At 54.2% G+C, this 19,779-nt stretch overlaps 1 protein-coding gene across 3 annotated transcripts; it reads right to left on the reverse strand.

The window, feature by feature from the left end:
* Nucleotides 1-1,230: 1,230 nt before the first annotated feature.
* Nucleotides 1,231-16,300, reverse strand: LOC105601897 (uncharacterized). 3 transcript variants are annotated; one of them, XM_027957528.3, is made up of 7 exons: nt 16,234-16,300; nt 14,642-14,785; nt 12,836-12,942; nt 5,703-5,763; nt 4,923-5,063; nt 4,100-4,150; nt 1,231-2,039 (listed from the first exon to the last, which is right to left on the reverse strand). In XM_027957528.3, the coding sequence occupies exons 5-7, from the start codon at nt 5,028-5,030 to the stop codon at nt 1,545-1,547; spliced, it is 654 nt and encodes a 217-aa protein (XP_027813329.1). In that variant the 5' UTR covers nt 5,031-5,063; nt 5,703-5,763; nt 12,836-12,942; nt 14,642-14,785; nt 16,234-16,300; the 3' UTR covers nt 1,231-1,544. The 3 variants fall into 3 exon arrangements, with proteins under 3 accessions (XP_027813329.1, XP_042091447.1, XP_027813330.1); XM_042235513.2 differs by lacking the exon at nt 16,234-16,300 and adding an exon at nt 15,664-15,869; XM_027957529.3 differs by lacking the exon at nt 5,703-5,763.
* Nucleotides 16,301-19,779: the final 3,479 nt, after the last annotated feature.

The raw sequence follows: 19,779 nt of genomic DNA on the forward strand, positions 1-19,779 counted from the left end.
CGGACCGCAGAGCAAGAGCCGTCACCCACTTGGCTCCGGGACATGCCCTCTGGGGTCCCTTGGGGGGCTGAGCGCTGTCAAGAGCTATGTTCGACTGAAAATGGGGGCCCATTTTGAATGCTTTCCTCTAAGCCAGCAAATACGGTTTTTTAGCTTTTCTTTTTTTGGGGAGGGTTTTGGTTTTTTAGCTTTTCTTCCATCACCCAGAGCGTTTAGCAGTGCCACAGTCTCTCACCCAGAAGCTGGTAACACCAAGGAGAGCCCCCGGAAAGCCTGACCCTCCCATGCCCACCCTGTTTACAGTGCAGGCCCCGAGCACAGAGGCCCGTTGGTGCCGGGCAGGGATTCTGGGCGCAGGAGGAGGACCACCATCCTTGATGGCCCGAAGGCTTGGCTGGGGAGGAGGGGCTGCTGCAGCCGCCAGACCCTGGTGCCCGAGTGTCCTGCGGGTGGGTGTAGGGCACCGCAGGCCCAGGACCGAGCTCCCCATCGGGGGTCTACGTACACCCCACCAGGAGTGCCCGGGGCCCCTACTTGCTGCCTCCCAGCCTCACCCTGACGTGAGCTCAGTCTGGGGGATCCAAGGGGCCCCCACTTAGACCACTCCTCACCTGCTTTTGTGGGGTCAGGCTGGACAGTGGGCAGAGCTGGCAGAAAGGGGGCCCAGAGGGGCCCTGGGGGAGGGCGGACAGCACCTCCTGGGCACCTTCACCCACCCAGTGCCCTGGAGGAGCCTCAGGGGTCCACCCTGGCCAGGAGGGACGAGACCACGTGCCTCGCCTCAGTGGAGTCCCCTTTATTGGAACCGTGTGTTCCTGGGCAGTGAACACAGCAAGGGGGGCTCCGATCCTCCCTGCCAGGAAGGTCTTAAAAGGCTGCATGAGAAAAAGGAAAGCACCTCCACAGCCAGGTGTCACCCCACTGGGGCCCCGAGTGCAAGACACCACGCTTAGCAGACCCCGTCTCCGAGGCGAGACGCGACCGGAGAAGCGGATGGGGAGAAGCAGAGGGAGGCATCCCAGGCCAGCGCCGGCCCGGGGCTGCTGGAAGAATCCCTCCTGTGGCCTTGCCTCCGCCCCCACTGAGCGCCCCCCACGCTGCAGCTGTTCTCAGCGACCCCGGGCGCCGAGCCCTCCGGAAGCAGCCGCGTGTGAGGAGCTCTGGGGGAAAGAGTCACGGCCAGGATGGACGTGGTCCAGAGGGCCGTGGGCCCCAGCCTCTGAGTCAAGGTTTAAAAATACATACATATTTACTGAAAGTAAAGGAATTCTCTGCAACTCAGACCCGGGAGGTGGGGCCTTTCCTGAGCTGGAAACCACCTTCGCGCAGTGGTGGGGCCCAGAGTCACTACAACGTAAACGACTAACAGCCACATCATCCGCAGACCATCAGCTCCCGAAACCTGACGATACATTTCTGTTGTTTGAACAAGAAGACACAAAAGGAGCCACGTGTTTCATGGAAGCTCTTTTCTTATGCTCGTCAGCGTTGTCCTCACCTCCAAGGCCCTGGCCCACTGTCAGCTGTCGCCCCGCTCACCTGATCTAGACCACGTACTGCTTCTTTCGCTTACTCTTCTCCGGCTCTGCAAGTAAAAGTTCCAGTTTCCTCTTGGAGAGGGGGAGCTTGGGCCCCCTGTCCCTCTCGGTCCCGAGTCTGGGGGGCAGCCGTGACCTTCTGGCCCTGCCCTGGGGTCTGCCAGCCTCGGGGGACCCCCGGTCTTCCTCCATCATCCCCGAGTCCTCTGGGGGTCCAGGCAGCCGGGCCATCCGCCCCCGCGCCTCCAGGCGGCCTGCCTCCACAGGTTGCATGTCCACGTCGCTGGCCTCCGGGGCTGCAGAAGCCCAGCCGGTGGCCGTCAGGACCAAGACCGGAAGGTTCGCCGAGAGGGGGTCTTCTAAGCTCACATCCCCGGGACCCCTGGACTTGAGCATGTGCAGAGGCTCGTCACAGCTCGCAGCACCCAAGGAACAGGCACTGAGATGACAGGAGGCGTGGCCACGGGCGTCTTCCCAGTCAGCGTCGTACGGATCTAAAAGCTGACGACAGAAGAGTTTCTGAGCCGGCGAGCAAGGGAATCAGGGAGAACACACACCTTACACGCATAAGTCATTTCTTCCGTCACGGACCTTGGCAAATTTTGCTCGATCTGCCCTGCAAATAAATCTTCAAAAATGCCTTTGATAAGGGCTTCCCTGGGGCTCAGTTGGTCAAGAATCCAGTTGCCAAGGCAAGAGACGTGGGTTTGATCCCTGGCCCGGGAAGATCCACACGTCAAGGAGCAGCAACACTAGTGCAGAAGGCCCTGGGCCCTGCGGCCCAGGCTCCACAACAGGAGAAACCGCTGCGGTGGGAAACCCATGCACCGCTGCCAGCATCGCCCCCGCTCTCCACACCTGGAGAGGGCATGCGTGCGGCAGCAAAGACCCAGCACAGGCCCAAAATGTTTTAAATTATTTTTTAAACGCATTTGATAAGGACTTCCCGGGTGGTCCAGTGGCTAAGACTCCGTGCTCCCAGTGCAGGGGGGCCCAGGTTCAATCCCTGGTCGGGGAACTAGATCCCATGTGCCCCATAAGCGCTCACACACCCCCATAAAGATCCTGCATGCCGCAGCTAAGACCCAGGGCAGCCACATAAATAAATATTTTTAGTGCATTTGATAAATATCCCAGAGCCTCCTAAAAGCCTGAGAGTGCCCCACTGTGGGGGTGTCTCAAACCGAGCCCCATCGTTTAAAGCCTCCCTTCCAGCGCTGGCAGCCCCTGCCCACCACCTCAATCTGAGCTCATTTTCCTGCTCTGACCCCGGTGAAAGCCTCGCTCGGGCCGCCCCGGGCCCCTGACCGGCCTGCACAAGCAGGCCGTGGAGCCTCAACAGCCCTCCAACACACAGGGCCACCCAAGGCGCTGAAGGAGGTGGAAATGAGTCTCTAGAACATTCACTGGTTCCAAGGTGCCCCGGGTGGTTCTTGAAAGCCGGCCATGGGCCCACCAGGGGCAGGCGACACCCCAGGGCAGCCAAATGCCTCCCTCGACCTCTACCACCACTGCCAACGGGGGCTGCAGAGCTTTCTGGACCCTCCTCACACCACCCAGGAACCAAAAGTTCCTGTTTCTTATTCTTTCTTTTACTCCTGCCCTGGGGCTCTGGCTGGAAAGGTCTCTAGAGAAAGCCCAGGTGCCCAAGACCAGGGACGACCCAGTGCTGCACAGAGATCCTTCCAGATAGGCTCCAGCCGTGAGGACCCATAACCACACAACTCAACCTGTGAGCACCTCCCTCCCTGCTGACCCTCGGCCTCTGCACAGAGGGACCCCAGGCCCGAGTCAGCAGGGGACCCCCCTGGGGCCCTCTCCCTTGGGTGGTGACAACCCCCGAGAAAGCTCACTTCGTCTTTGGACAGCTGACATTCATTTATTCCAGAAGGAGAAATTAACGTAAACACCGTAACCTACCGGTAACCGTAACCATTGCAGAGCCAGAAACTGGTCAGAATTGCTGGAATTCACAAAGCAGGCACACTCGCTCTTGTGACCCCACCCCCAGCAGAGCAGTGAGTGTCCCCAGAGGCCCCAGCCCAGACCCCCCGCCGGGTGTGGGGTCGGGGGTGCAGGTGAGGGCCTCACGTTGCAATAAGCCCACAGAATCTTCCTGGCAAACCAAGAAACGCCCGGCCAGGCCCTCCAGTCACTGGTTTTGAGTAGAAGGACCCAGCAGCAGGCCCTGCTCTCCAGGGGCACCTGGCGTCTTAAACCACCAGGAGGCCAGGGTTACCTACACCTGCGTGATCCCTGAGAGTGAATTTGCCTGAGATTCATTCTGAGATTGACTAATTGCAAACCCATGCTCTCGTCAATCTATCTTCCAGGCAAACTACACGAAGCCTTTTGTTCTTACTTAAAAAACTGGAAAGAGGAGCGAACAATCAACGTAAATGTCACAATGAAGCTTTTTCTAAAACGTAGCCATGCCACTAGGCCTAAAGCAGGCCTGCCTACAAGGCCGCCCTCGGCCTGGCCTCTGGGAACTTGGGCTTGGGGCCCCAACCGTCCCCAGAGACAGGAGCGGCTGCTGGCTGCCTCGTTCAGGGACGTACCTCTCTCCAGATGCCTTCAACAAAGTCCAGATGATTCTTCTTGTGACTGGCCTGGAAAAACAAGGGGTTTGGGTCATACTCTCTAAGGGGGAGGGCGGACAGCAGATTCGAGTTCAAGGGCAAGGATCCAGGGGCTCACTGCCCCGGCCAGTGGTCCTGCCCTGCCCACACTCGTGGACGGTGGACCACGGTGGGTGGTGACAAGGAGAGCCCACTCCCAGGAAGCTGAGCACAGGCAGGGACCCCCTCTTCAAGAGCGTGTTTGTAGGACTTAAAATGCAAACCTGGGCCACTCAAGAGGGGAGAGCAGAGCCAGGAATGTGGCCAGGATATGGGCTCAGCAGCCCACCATCGCCCGGGAAGGACCCCCGGCTACACACCGCCGGGCACCTGTGCTGGACCCAAAGCCAGAAGATGGTAGAAGGTTCTAGGTCATCCACCCCAAACCCTCCCTTTGCAGATGCAGAAGCTGAGGCCCACACAGGGGCCAGGCCTTGCTCAGGGTCCCTGGGAAGAACCCAGGGTTGGCATCCCATATTCCAGAACCTTCCCCTCTTAGTACCAAGCTACCGGGAAAAGCAACTCTTATTCTTCATCAAAAGACAGACTCTCAAAGGACAGGAATTTGAACATTGCTAGTTGGCAGGGAAAGAGAAAAACGCTGAGAAGGTGACACCAAGAGCCGCAGAGAAAACTAATTCCAAGAAGGGGGTGGGGTCCTGCAAGGGCCCCTGCTCTCTCGGGGTGGGTCCCCAGAGGCCTGGCCCCCAGCCCCCTCTGCCCTCCCCACCGTGTCCCTGCCCCGCCAAGAGGGGAGGGGTACCTTGAGGCGATGGAGCCTGTTTCTCTGCCTCTTCTGGAAGCCAGCCCTGGTGCTGGCTGTGAACGCGGCCCGGATGCAGCTGCGATGGCCGTTCCGCAGACCAGCCATGGCTCGGGGACCGGGGGTGGACCTTTCACTTGACTGCAGAGCATCGGGGACAAGGCACAGGTCAGTGGTTGCGAGCGGTGGGGGCGGGCTGACCACAGGGGTGTGGAGAGAACTTTCTGGAGCCCCCGAGCTGTTGGTCTCCACCGGGCTGATGCAGTTGTCACAAGTCAGAACTCTTTGCCCAAAGGGGTGACTGTGAGTGATAGCTCAGAAGAACAAGCCTAGCGAGTTTTCAAAAAGTTTTTTAACTAAAAGGAAACCCACAGGCAGCTGGTGGCCTGGGAGGGCCATGCGCGAGCAGCACCTTGGTGCGGGGAAAGCCCCTTAGCACCCGGACACCCAGTCGGGTAGAAGCTCACGGGCGAAGTCACACGTCCTCGACACTGAAAGTTCTAGGTTGGAGCAGGGAGGGGGTCACTCATCCAGCTCCTGTGTCCCCCTCGCTTTGGTTTGTTTTTAACAGATGAGAAAAATAAGCCCAGATTGTGGACGGACTCACCCAAGGTGACAAACCCAGAGAGCATTCCCCCCCGCCCCCTCCCCGAGAAGCACTAGGTCGTCAAAAATATCTGGCAATTTTTTAAAACCATGCAGCCCAAGAAGAGCAGAGAAAACATCCACTGAAAACGAGGCAGATCACGGCGCGGCTTACTGAGATCAGAGACTACACACCTCCGTGCTGCTTCATGTCACCTGCCTCCCTCCAGAATCCCGGGGGTCGGCGCCCTAGGCCCTGCAGGAAACACCTCTGTTACAAACAGGCACCACCTGCCACCCATGTGCCATGCGTGGTCGACTCAGGGGTCCCCACACTAGACTCCCTGCAAGATCAGTTCTGAGGCAGAAACAGGAAAAGCTACAAATCAGACCCTAAAGCACCATATGCTTTAGCATTTTATTTATTTATTTTTAAGATGCTTACTTAAATTTATTTTCGTTAGTTTATTTTTGGCCATGCCCCATAGCTTGCGGGATCTTGGTTCCCCAACCAGGGATCAAACTGGGGCCCCCTGCAACAGAAGTACAGACAGGGAAGCCCCTCGTTTGTTTGTTTTTTTTAATTACTTTTTTTTTTCGGCTGTGCTTGGTCGTCTTTGTTGCTACACGAGGGCTTTCTCTAGTTGTGACAAGCGGGGGCTACTCCCTGTCACGTGCGGGCTTCTCGCGGCGGGTTCTCCTGGCGGAGCTCGGGCTCTAAGGCACACACGCTTCAGTAGCTGCAACACACGGGCTCAGCCGCCCCCTCGGCACGTGGAATCCTCCCAGACCAGGGAAGGAACCCGTGTCCCCCGCCCTGGCAGGCGGATTCCTAACCTCTGTGCTACCAGGAAAGAAGTCCCTCCATTTGCATTTTAAAGGCTAGAAAAGCCCCTGGTAAAATCCAAAAATCCCTTTTTTCTTTTTCATATTAAGTCCATAAATTCCATACATTCGGATATCATTAATTTCCCCCCAAAGCCATTTTTCTGTCCCAGGATCCCACCCAGGACGCCCCATCACATTTAGTCCATCTCTCTCGAGGCTCCTCTTGGCCGTGAGTGTCTCAGACGCCCCTGCCGTTGATGACCCTGACTGTCCCTGGTGGACTGTCCCTCAGCTGGGATCTGGCCCTGCTCTCCTGTGCACACGCGGGGTCCTGGCGTGTCCCATCGCTGGGCTGAGGTCGTGCCCCGCAGGCTTCCCCCCAAGACCGGGACCTGGTCTCACCTCCCCCTCCACCTTCCCTCTTTGGAAAGACGTCCCTCTGTGCAGCACCCGCTCACTTGCAGAGGGTTAGGCCGGCGCCCTGGGAGGGAAGGAGCTACCTAAATTTCTCGGCTGGGGTGGTTTTTCTCCCACCTGTTGATTTGTTCATTGTTAGGCATCCATGGACATGAGTCTGAGCAAACTGCAGGAGATGGTGAAGGACAGGGAAGTTCTGCATGCTACCGTCCATGGGGTCGCAAAGAGTCGGACACGACTGAGGGACTGAACGACTGATCTGTTCAATCGTTGACTCATATCAGTATGCTCTCATTTAATTCTATATTTGCTGTTGTTCAGCTGCGTCCAGCTCTTCGCAACCCCATGAACCTCATCAGGCCCAGCTTCTCCATGCTTCACCATCTCCCAGAGTTTGTTCCAACTCATGTCTATCGAGCTGGTGATGCCATCCAACCATCTCATCCTCTGTCATCCCCTTCTCCACCTGCCCTCAATCTTTCCCAGCATCAGGGTCTTTTCCAGTGAGTTAGCTATTCGCATCAGGTGGCTAAAGTATTGGAGCCTCAGCTTCAGCATCAATCCTTCCAGTGAATATTCGCGGTTGATTTCCTTTAGGATTAAGTGGTTTCATCTCCTAGCTATCCAAGGGACTCTCAAGAGTACTGAGACTCTTTGTTGGATGGTGATACCGTCCAACCATTTCATCCTGTCGTCCCCTTCTCCTCCCACCTTCATTCTTTCCCAGCATCTATACTTGGGTTGTAATAAAGACAACATCATTTATTTTGTTCTGACTTTGGCTGGAACTTCAGTTGGCTCCCGTGTCCCTCTAACAGGACCAACCCAAATTAATTTTGATTTCCAAAAGAATACACCCTGTGAGTTAGTTAGGACTCTCTATGGGCTTCCCAGGTGGCACTGGGGGTAAAGAACCCACCTGCCAATGAAGGAGACCTGAGAGATGTGAGTGTGATCCCTGGGTCAGGAAGATCCCCTGGAGAGGACATGGAAACCCACTCCAGGGTCCTTGTCGGGAGAATCTCATGGACAGAGGAGCCTGGCGGGCTACAGTCCAGGGGTCAGAAAGAGTCAGACGCGCTCTCTAGGCCAAGGTGAAACAGGAGGGAGGGGCAGAGCACAACCTCTGGAAGAGTGACATTGCCTGAGGGCATAACAGAAGCTGATTAGAGTCAAAGAGAGTCAAGTCCACAGAGGAATCAACTTCCACCAGACCTGATCCTCAGTGCGCAGCTAGACGACACACCCAGAGATGCCAGGGCCGTTCCAAGGCCGACCCTCAGAGGCCAAAAAGTGGGAGGTGGCCCAATTCCTGGAAATCTCTGCCCCCTCCCCGGATGGTTGGAATGATCCTCCCACTCCTCAGCCTTGGATACCAGCTGCTCCTACTGGCTGGGCTCTGTTCCCCTAGACACACACACAGACACACATACTATATGTCACTAGGGGGATATCCTGAGGGCATGTCCAGGTCCCCAGGGTCTCAGGGCCGGCGCCCCACTCCCTGGCCCAGCAGCTTCTCCAGCAGAGCAAAGACACAAATTCCTAACGCCCAAGGCCTCTCCCCTCCCCATCCCCCTCCCCGCACGCCCTCACAGGTTACACTAACGAGCCCTTATCATGCAGATCTACCGGGGAATTCTTTGAAACCAAACCTATTATTATTGAAGCCACCGGGTTACACAAACCCTGCAGTCCTTCCTGGCCACTCCTTCTGGACCCTTCAGAGTCAAGGTCAAATAGGCCACAGGCAGGCCCTGGCCCTCCCTGCTCCGCCCAGAAGGGGGCTCTGCCTCAGGACCCCAGGCCCATTGCAGCTGCCGAGCAGCTCTCCCGGGGCCTCTCTGCAGCCACCCTCCCCTCTTCCCGCCCCAACAGTTCGGGGCTTCTGCCAAGAGACCACAACCTAACCCAGCTGACAACTTGGGGTGTCCCCCCTCCAGGAGATGTTCGAGGGCTTTCTCTCCAGACACTTCCCGAGGAAGAGTTAGAAGTGACCCTCTGTCCTGAGAGCCAGCCACACAATCGTCACCTGCAAGTCCTGTGAGTGTCCCTGCCCACCCGGCATCTGCCCGCTACACACACCTATGCCTGCACGTGCATACATGCACATGCACACACACACACACACACACACACACACACACCTGTGCTCACACACACAGGCCGCACCCACAGGCCACTCCCCGCACCGTCCATCTCCAGCCCCACCACCCAGCCTGCTCTAGGGTCCCTAATAGGTTCTTCCAAATTGACTCAGCCAAGATCAAATAGCTGATCTTTCCCCAGAATGGACCCACTGGGGTCCTCCCAGCTTGGTGAAGCTACAACAACCTTCCCAACCTTTCTCCCAACCCCCACATTCAGTGACCAATCACATGGATTGTGCTTCCCATGAGGCCAGAATTCAGCCACTGCCCCCACTTCCCTGACCCAGTCATTCTCTGCATCTCCTCACTGGCCTACCCACCCTCCAAGCCCCTCCGGCCTCCTCACCACCACCCCACCTCAGCCCTCACCTAGCCCTGCCCAGTCCTCAGCCCAGAGCAATGCCCTGCTTCAGAGGAAGTCCAAGGCCTGCCCCTGCACCCAGGCCTCCCCCAGCTCTCCTGTAGCGCCCGCCGGGCCCCTCCCACCCCCAAAGCTCAGCCTCCCTCCACCTGCACCTGGCGGGCCCCTCCCTTCCGTCTTGTCTTCTTGTTCAGTCACTCGGTCATGTCCGACTCTTTGCAGCTGCAGTACGCCAAACTTCCCTGTCCTTCACCATCTCCCGTGTTATTCAGGTGCTAAGTCCTGTCCGACCCCTTGGATGGCAGCACACCAGGCTCCTCTCCTCTACTATTCCCCAGACTTTGCTCAGACTCATGTCCATTGAGTTGGTGATGCTATCTAACCATCTTATCCTCTGTTGCCCCCTTCTCTTTCTGCCCTCAATCTTTCCCAGCATGAAGGTTTTTCCCAGTGGGTCAGCTCTTCTCATCAGGGGGCCAAAGTACTGGAGCTTCAGCTTCAGCATCAGTCCTTCCAGTGAACATTCAGAGTTGATTTCCTTTAGGATGGACTGGTTGGATCTCCTTGCTTCCAAGGGGCTCTCGAGAGTCTCCTGCACCACAGTTCAAAAGCATCCGTTCTTGGTAGAGACGCCTCACCTCCTGTGTGTTCATCTTCCCTGCCTTCAGGGCCGGTTCTCTGGCTCACACACAGGCTGCGCGTCTCTCCCTGGCCCTCATCTCTAACCTTCTCTGTACCCTCCTTGTCTGTCTCCAGGCTCTGCAGTCCCTCCCACCAGCTCACACTCACCCTGGCTTTTTGCTGCTGTGTCCCCCAAGCCTGGCCAGTGCTCAGTGAGTGTTCCCGGGATAAACCACACCCGTATGCTCCGCAGAGGCCTCTCACCTAGGGTGTCCCAAACCAAAGGTTCTCCCCTCAAGACATGCCCCTCCTTTCCCGTCTCCACTGAACCTAAAGGGGCTCCACCATCTTCCCGGACCCCTACGCCAGGAACCAAAAAGATTCTCCTGGAAGCTGAAGAGCGGCTGGGCCTGGGACCAGACTTCCTGGGCCCCAAACCCAGGTCTGCTACCAACCTGGCTGCAGGACTTCAGATGTCTAAAGGAACTGCTCATTGGAATCCCTGGCAGTCCAGTGGTTAGGACTTGGCACCAGCACTGCCAGGGCCCAGGTTCGATCCTTGGTTGGGGAACCAAGATTGCACAAGCCAAACAGCAGGCCAATAAAAAAATAAAGTGGCTTCTCCCGACTCATATGCCAAACAGAAACAGACCCACAGACTCAGAAGACACAGAAAACAAACTGTGGTCACCAAGGGGGGAGAGGGAGGGATAAATGAGGAGTTCTGAATGCAACAGATGTTGTTCAGTCGTGTCCCCTTTGCGACCCCATAGACTGCAGCACGCCAGGCCTCCCTGTCCATTACTCTCTCCCAGGAGCTTGTGCAAACTCATGTCCATCACGTCAGTGATGCCATCCAACCATCTCACCCCCTGTTGGCCCCTTCTCCCGCCTTCCGTCTTTCCCAGCATCAGGGTCTTTTCCAATGAGTCAGTTTTTGGAATCAGGTGGCCAAAGTATTGGAGTTTCAGCTTCAGTATCCATCCTTCCAATGAATATTCAGGATTGATTTCCTTAAGGATGGACTGGTTGGATCTCCTTGCAGTCCAAGGGACTCTCAAGTGTCCTCTCCAACACCACAGTTCAAAAGCATCAATTCTTCGGTGCTCAGCTTTCTCTATAGTCCAACTCTCACATCCATACATGACCACTGGAAAAACCATAGCTTTGACTAGACGGACCTTTGTTGGCAAAGTAATGTCTCTGCTTTTGAATATGCTATCTAGGTTGGTCATAACTTTCCTTCCAAGGAGTAAGCGTCTTTTAATTTCATGGCTGCAATCACCATCTGCAGTGATTTGGGAGCCCAAGAAACTAAAATTTGTCACTGCTTCCACTTTTCCCCCTTCTATTTGCCATGGAGTGATGGGACTGGATGCCATGATCTTAGTTTTCTGAACGTTGAGTTTCAAGCTGGCTTTTTCACTCTCCTCTTTAACCCTCATAAAGAGGCTCTTTAGTTCTTCTTCACTTTCTGTCACTAGAGTGGTATCATCTGCATATCTAAGCTTGTTGATATTTCTCCTGGAAATCGTCTTTTCAGTTTGTGATTCATCCAGCCTGGCATTTCGCATGATGTACTCTGCATATAAGTTAAATAAGCAGGGTGACAACATACAGCCTTGATGTACTCCTTTCCCAATTTGGAACCAGTCTGTTGTTCCATGTCCAGTTCTGTTTCTTCTTGACCTGCACACAGGTTTCTCAGGAGGCAGGTAAGGTGGTCTGGTATTCCCATCTCTGGAAGAATTTTCCACAGTTTGCTGTGATCCACACAAAGGCTTCGACATAGTCAACGAAGCAGAAGTAGATGTTTTTCAAGATGGTAGGAGGGGCAAAATCGTGTTTAGAATCAAACTTCATAGCCACCAGAGAGGCTTGGAGGCCTAAAGCAAAACCCTTGTGTGCACCGGACCCAGGCACAGTGACCCCACAAGAGACTGAGCCAGACCTGCCTGTGAGTGTCTGGGGGCTCCAGTGGAAGTACAGGTTGGCAGTGGTCTGCCGTGGGGACAGGGGCTCTGGCTGAAGCAGCCCTGGGACGCATGGCGTGGCGCATGAGTCCTCTTGGAAGAGGTCGCCATTGGCCCCACCGTAGAGCTGCCGAGCAGACCATCCACAAATTGGAGAACAATTATGCCAAAGAAGTTCTCGCACTTCTGCAAGTTCTAGGGCCGACGACAGGTTTCCGAACCTGGAGATCCAGCAAAGGCACTGAGAACCCCCAAGAAATATAAGATATGCCTTCGTGCTCAGTCGCTTCAGTCATGTCCGACTCTTTGCTACCTCAGGGACTGTAGCCTGCCAGACTCCTTTGTCCGTGGGGATTCTCCAGGCAAGAATACTGGAGCGGGTTGCCATGCCCTCCTCCAGGGGCTCTTCCCGACCCAGGGATCGAACCCAGGTTTCTTATGTCTCCTGCATTGGCAGGTGGGTTCTTACCACTAGCACCACCTGCAAAGCCCATAAATCAACTATACTTCAGTTTTAAAGAAAATACCTGCTGATATGTCCCTCGTGGCCCAGTGGTAAAAAATCTGAATGCCAACGCGGGGGACACGTGGGAATACGAACCCACATGCCTCGGAGCAACTAAGCTGTCACGCCATGACGACCAGAGCCCGTGCCCCACAAGACACCCACTGCAACGAGCGCCCACGGGCCACAGCTCAAGGGAGGCCCCTGCTCAGCAAAACCAGAGAAAGCCCATGGGCAGCAATGAAGCCCCAGCACAGACGTAATTTTTAAAATGCCTGTTAACTAGACAGACAGAGGGGAAAGGGGGCCTTCCCAAACAGTCCAAAGAGACTGGAGTGGCCTCCTCTCTGCAGCCCAGGTTAGCTGGCTCCCTTCTCCTCCCTGCCTGGACCTGCCCTGGCCCCCTACACCGGGAGGAGCGCCCTGGGGAACAGGCCAGCCTCCGAACTGGAGCCCCCTGTGAAGGTTCCTACCTGGAGTCCAGGAGCAACCAGGAGCAGAGGCTGCAGAGAGAAGGCGGAGGCGAAGTCCAGAGGGCCGGCTTCTGAGAGCAGAGGAGTTGGGAGGGAGCGACGCTGGTCTGAAGGAGAGAACAGACAGGCAAAGTGGTCCTTGGCCAAAGAGCAGCTCAGCAAGTCTACTCTCAAGATCCGCCAAGAAGGGGAGAAGACATCGTGACCCTCCTCGCCCCCAGCCTCCACAGGGCCCCACGGACGAGGCACGCTGGGGGATGAAGGGGTCCGGGATGCAGAACGGGGCATCTCTAAGAGCTGGGCCTCCATGCTTTCCTCAGTTTTGCATTTCTGCTTTAAAGGAAAAACACACTCAAAACTCTCCCTTAACAATATTCAAAAACTAACCAGCAGTTTGAAGCAAGCATCTTTTCCTTGCAATAAAATTTGCCCTGAAAGATTTCCCAACTCCTCTTCCCCTAAAAGCGGCTTCTAAGGCAGCACGGAAACGGTCTGTCGTTCCACAGGGTGCTGGGTCTTTATGTCTCTGCCTACGTGAAACCAAGATCTGGGTCAAGCTTCGAATAGCTGAGCACCTTTCCTGGACTGAGAGAGAGCAAGAAGTCTTTGAAGGTCAAATTTCTAAAGATAAACTCCTGCACACACACACACACTGACAAGAAACAATCCTGGATGTGTACATCTTCCAAGGACACCTTCACAAGCTCAACTCCCATCCACTGCACCAGAGCAGGTGCTCAGGAAATACTACTGAAGTGCAATAAGCTAACGGGAGGCCAGAAGGCTGAACATTACCCCCTGCACCTCCTGGAACCCTCTGGGACTTCCCTGGCAGTCCAGCGGTTCGGACTCCTCGCTTCCACTACAGGAGGCGTCGGTTTGATCCCTGGCTTAAAATAAAAGAAAGGAAGAATGCACACCCCAGAGAATTACGTTCTGCCTAGTATATCCGGTCAGGTTCTTGGGAAGAGGCAGGGGACAGTAAGACCTGTATTTTCATACACAAACTACAGGGAAGTTTCTGTTTTTTTTCTCTAGTGTTAACTGTTTAAATACATATTTATTTATTATTTACAGGTGTGCTGGGTCTTCGTTGCTGCTCAGGCTGCTCTCTAGCTGCAGCGAGCAGAGGCTGCTCTCTAGCTGCAGCGAGCAGAGGCTGCTCTCTAGCTGCAGCGAGCAGAGGCTGCTCTCTAGCTGCAGCGAGCAGAGGCTGCTCTCTAGCTGCAGCGAGCAGAGGCTGCTCTCTAGCTGCAGCGAGCAGAGGCTGCTCTCTAGCTGCAGCGAGCAGAGGCTGCTCTCTAGCTGCAGCGAGCAGAGGCTGCTCTCTAGCTGCAGCGAGCAGAGGCTGCTCTCTAGCTGCAGCGAGCAGAGGCTGCTCTCTAGCTGCAGCGAGCAGAGGCTGCTCTCTAGCTGCGGTACACGGGCCTCTCATTGAGCTGGCTTCTCCTGGGAAGCGGGTTCTAGGGTGTCCGGGCTTCAGTAGTTGCAGCTTCCGGGCTCTAGAGCAAAGGCTCAGTAGTTGTGGCTCAGGGGCTCAGGTGTTTAGCAGCATGTGGAATCTTCCCAGAGCAGGGATTGAACCTGTGTCTCCTGCACTGACAGGCGCGTTCTTTACCGCTGGGCCACCAGGGAAGCCCTCCAGCGTCAACTTTTAAGATGAACCCCTTCATACCATACTTGGTATTATGTTGACCAGACACTTTTGGGTACAATTATTCTGAGATAAAGTTTTTAAAATGACAGTGGATTTTTTTTTCTTTCATTTTGCAATCTCCTGTCTGAAAAAAACAGATCAAAACTTACAACTCCACTTCAAGACAATGTTGAGCAAGCTGCGAAGGGAGAAGCGGTCTCAGAGGCAGCCACATCTCATGGTAACTTGTGTGTGTAGGTCGGCCTCTCCAGAGCTCCCAGGCTCCTCTCAGAATCCATCAAGGTCACCCAGTTCTGCACCCAAAATAAAAGAATTCCCGTTCAGGCTGAAGGAACCCACAGAGAAGCCAGAGACCATCTGAGGTTTCCTTCTTATAAATCAGCTTGTCTCGGGGAAACTACAGGTTAGAATAATATTTTATTTTGAAAAGAATGCTGGGCAGTTTTACATGCAGACATTACTTCTGTTGCTGTTTAGTCACTAAGTCATGTTGCTTATAGTCAGTCCTGGCGAACCCCAGGGACTGTCGCCCGCCAGGCTCCTCTATTCATGGGGCTTCCCAGGCAAGAGCGCTACAGTGGGTTGCCATTTCTTCCTCCATCAGACCTTCCCAACCCCAGGATGGAACCCCGATCTCCTGCTTCAGGTAAATTCCTAGGTGTCTTAGACTTCTCCTGTGAGTTTGGGGCAGGGGAACCTCCAGGGTGCTAGAGGTCCCAGGAGGGAGCGGGGTCAGCCCAAGTTCACCCTCTCACTTGCACCTGCTCAGGGCTGGCCCAGGCCGCCCCACTTTGGCGGGGAGCTGCAGGTGCCCCTTCGCAACCCCTCACTCCACGCCTGAGGAGACGGCGGCGCCTCAGCCCTCACCAGCCCTGGGCAGGGGGCTTGGGGGGAGGACAGCATAGCTCAGTTGGAAAAGGATCTCCCTGCAAGGCAGGAGACCCGGGTTGGATTCCTGGGTCGGGAAGATCTGCTGGAGAAGGGAAAGGCTACCCACTCCAGTGTTCTGGCCTGGAGGATTCTGTGGACTGTATAGTCCATGGGATCAAAAAGAGTGGGACACGAGCTACCTTCACGTTGCTTCAACAGATATTTCTCCTTAAGCGGGAAAGAAAGGGGGCTGTCTCCCAGGCAGGGACCCCAGTCCCGGGGAGGAGGAACCACCTCATACCCGAGATGCCCCCAAAGTGCTGGCTGGGCAGGGTGAGGAGCTGTCCACTCTCGCTGGGGGGCTTCTTCATGCCGGGGAGTCAGGGCCCCCACCACGAGGGGAAGGTCTCTTCACTCCCACAAGGCAGGGCCCACCCCCTCCCCGGGGCTGGCGGTCCTCCCCCCACGGGGCAGGGAGCCCCCGCAGGGTCTGGGCTCTGCCGTCTCGGTCCCTCCTGGCCGCTGGGGCCTCTTGAGGCGCCCCCCCCACCCCGCGACCTAACGCGCCCGGCGCGGCTTTAATGGCCCCCGTGCGCAGGCGGCAGGTGCGGGGAAAGGCGCCCCGAGCGGGGCGGGAGCGCCTGGAGGCGCCCGTGGCCGCACACCTGCGCCCACCTGCCCGAGACCCGCAGCGCCCCGTGCGGCCTCCAGGAGCAGCGAGGAACTGGCTCCCAGGGGTGACTCCGAGGTGGCGCGTTGTTTACTCAAGTCGGGGCCGGGGGGACCCTTGCTCAGGGGAGGTTGGCGCCGGGGTGCTGTTTATACAGAGCAGCTGGGGTCACAGGGCACAGCACTGTCACTGAAGGCCTACCTTCTGAATGGCATGTCCATTTTGTTCCCAGTGTGACCATCCACTGGGTCGAGAAGGAAGGTCTTGCGGCCCGACCGGTGTGACGTCACAGGCATCTCCATGACAACGCATCCTGCGGCTCTCCACCCGCCCGCGCCCCCAGAGCTCCGGCGGTTCGACCTCGGGGCCCCTTTGAGAAGCTCCTGGGAACCCGCTGCGCTAGGCTCCCCCATCCCGGCTCCACTCGCGGACACAATGTTGCCGCGAAACCTTGAGTGACGTAACCCCACATTCCCTGCCGGCGGCATCCAGACCTAAAAACCGCGCCGGCCCCCACCTCTCCTTCTGGATGCGGAAAGTTACCGAGACCCCTCCCTCCCAAGCACCCAGGGCTCTGACTTCTGCGGGAAAGGCTTCCCTCTCCTTGCCCCCACCCCTGACTTTTTATCCTCTTCCTCTTAGTTTGGCACTCCTCCAGGAAGCCTTCCTTGACCTGAAAGTCTTGGTTAGGAGCCAGTTCTCTGCACTCCCACCCACAGCAGGCCAGACCAGCCTGTATAGAAGCTGCCTATTGATTTCTACCCGGTTCACTAGACTGTCACCCTGTGAGCCAAGGAACTTTCAGCCCTAAGCTCCCTCACGGGCTCGTCCTTCAGTCGCTAGGTCCTGTCTGACTCGGACGGCGTGGAGTGCAGCACACACCACCAGCTTTCCCTGGCCTTCACTATCTGCCATTAGAGTGGTATCATCTGCATATCTGAAGTTGTTGATATTTCTCCTGGAAATTTTGATTCCAGCTTGTGATTCATCCACCCTGGCATTTCACATGATGTACTCTGCATATAAGTTAAGTAAGCAGGATGACAATATACAGCCTTGACGTATTCCTTTCCCAATTTTGAACCAGCCTGTTGTTCCATGTCCGGTTCTACCTGTTGCTTTTTGACCTGCATACAGATTTCTCAGGAGACAGGTAAGGTGGTCTGGTGTTCACATCTCTTTAAGAATTTTTGAGTTTGTTGTGATCCACACAGCCAAAGGCTTTAGTGCAGTCAATGAAGCAGAAATAGAGTTTTTCTGGAATTCCTTTGCTTTTTTGATGATCCAACGGATCTTGGCAATTTGATCTCTGGTTCCTCTGCCTTTTCTAAATCCAGGTTGTACGTCTGGAAGTTCTCGCTTCATATACTGCTGAAGCCTGACTTGAAGGATTTTGAGCATTACCTTGCTAGCATGTGAAATGAGTGCAGTTGTGCGGTAGATTGAACATTCTTTGGCATTGCCCTTCTTTGGGATTGGAGTGAAAACTGACCTTTTCCAGTCCTGTGGCCACTGCTGAGTTTTCCAGAGTTGCTGACATATTGAGTGCAGCACTTTAACAGCATCATCTTTTAGGAGTTGAAATAGCTCAGCTGGAATTCCATCACCTCCACTAGCTTTGTTCATAGAGATGCTTCTTAGGCCCACCTGACTTCACACTCCAGGATGTCTAGCTCTAGGTGAGTGACTACACCATCATGGTTATCTGGATCATTAAGATTTTTATTTTGTTTCTTGGTATAATTCTGTGTATAATTGCCACCTCTTAATCTCTTCTGCTTCTGTTAATTCCTTACCATTTCTGTCCTTTATAGTGTCCATCCTTGGATGAAATGTTCCCTTGATATCTCCAATTTTCTGGAAGAGATCTCTAGTCTTCTCAATTCTATTGTTTTTCTCTATTTCTTTGCATTGTTCATTTAAGAAAGCTTTCTTATCTCTCCTTGCTATTCTCTGGAACTCTGCATTCAGTTGAGTTTACTTTTAATTTCTCCCTTGCCTTTCACTTGTCTTCTTTCCTCAGCTATGTGTAAAGCCTCCTCAAACGACCACTTTGCCTTCTTGCATTTCTTTTTATTGGGGATGGTCATTATATGCACAGCAAAACTGCTCAAAAGTATATTTTTTCAATGAATGGTGAAAGGAATTACCAAATTAATATGCCACAAATAATATTAGCTGCACAGTCACTAATTATTTAAAATTAAAATATAGTTGATTTACAATGTTGTCTTTAATTTCTGGTGACAGTGATTCAGCATTTTTACAGATTATATACCATTGTAGGTTATTTACAAGGTAACTGGTTTAGTTGCCCATGCTATACGGTAAATCCTTCTTGGTTATCTGTTTTATACACAGTAGTTTGTATATGTTAATCCCATACTGCTCATTCATCCTTCCCCCTTCCCTCTGCCCTTTGGTAACTGCTAATTTGGTTTCTATGCCTGTGAATCTGTTTGTTTTGTATATACATTCATTAGTATTATTTTTTTAGATTTCACGTATAATTGATATTTGTCTCTGTTTTTCTGACCTATTTCATTAAGCGTAATATTCCGCATTGCCACAAATGGCAGTAGTTCGCTCTTTTTATAGCTGAGTAATAGTTCACTCTGTGTGTGTGTGTTCCTTACAGGTTTCCATGTGGAAGACCATGTGATGAACAGAGAGAGACCACTTTTTCTCTCTTCTGTCAGTCAGGGTACTTTTCATCTTGCCTAACTGCCCTAGCTGAAACCTCCAGGATGGTGTTAAATTCAGGTGGTAAAAATGATCATCCTGTCTTATTTTTCATTTTTATTTACTATTATTTTATTTCTGGTGGCGCTGGGTCCTCATCTGCGCAGGCTTTTCTCTAGCTGGGGCGAGCAGGGCTGCCACCCCGCCTGGAGCGCCGGCGCTCACTGGACAGCGTCTCTCGGTGTGGGGCACGGGCTCAGCAGTTGCGGCGCCCGGGGCTGAGTTGCCCCGTGGCACGTGGAGTCTTCCCCGACCAGAGATCAAGCCCATATCCCCTGCATTGGCAGGTGGATTCTTACCCACCGCAATACCAGGGACGTCCCATCCTCTCTGGTTTTTAATTGTGCATTTTTCATTGCCAGGTACCAAGCACCAAGTGCCAAGTACCTTGAGTCTGTTTGAATTACAAAGAAATGTTAAGGAAAAGATGAAATACTTACAGATGAAATGATGCAGTGAAATTCAGAAACTGCTTCAGAAAGCCTAGGGGACAGAAGCGGGTTGTATGGAGTGTGGAGGGGACTGACTGGTGTCGACCATTTGGCCAGATGGGAACAGTCATGGGCTCATGGGGTTCCATGCACAACGAATGGAGTTCAAAGGTGAAATGTTTTATTGGCTTTACCGTCCAGCCTTTTTTTGGCCACACCTAGCTGCTTGTGGGATGTGGGATCTTTTAGTTCTCCAAACAGGGATTGAACTGGCACCCTCAGCTATGAGAGCACAGCGTCCTAACCACTGGACAGCCAGGGAATTCCCTATCCATGCAACTTTTTAAAAGGTGGAGAGCTGACATCAATTTTCTCACTCTGATTTGTTAGCTTTTTTTATTTTTTACCTTGGAATTGAAGAAACACAACAGTGCATTAGGGGCCACATTTTAAGTTCTAGAACTTTCACTGACCAAGTGTCGAGGCTTTAAAGTACTTTCATAAGGAGGTGATTATGTTCTGAGCAGGCATATACACTTGGGAGAAAATACGCTCCGCTCCTCGGAGCCGAAAC

Source organism: Ovis aries, chromosome 18, assembly GCF_016772045.2.
Source record: "Ovis aries strain OAR_USU_Benz2616 breed Rambouillet chromosome 18, ARS-UI_Ramb_v3.0, whole genome shotgun sequence".
Taxonomy (NCBI): Eukaryota; Metazoa; Chordata; class Mammalia; order Artiodactyla; family Bovidae; genus Ovis; species Ovis aries.

Excerpts from the sequence above, each read along its gene's own strand:
- LOC105601897 (XM_027957529.3), bottom strand. The coding sequence starts at position 5,030 with ATGGCTGGTCTGCGGAACGGCCATCGCAGCTGCATCCGGGCCGCGTTC. Across the intron at positions 4,151-4,922 it reads ACAGGCTCCATCGCCTCAAG|GCCAGTCACAAGAAGAATCA; the intron begins GTACCCCTCCCC and ends TTGTTTTTCCAG. Across the intron at positions 2,040-4,099 it reads TTGAAGGCATCTGGAGAGAG|CTTTTAGATCCGTACGACGC; the intron begins GTACGTCCCTGA and ends TTCTGTCGTCAG.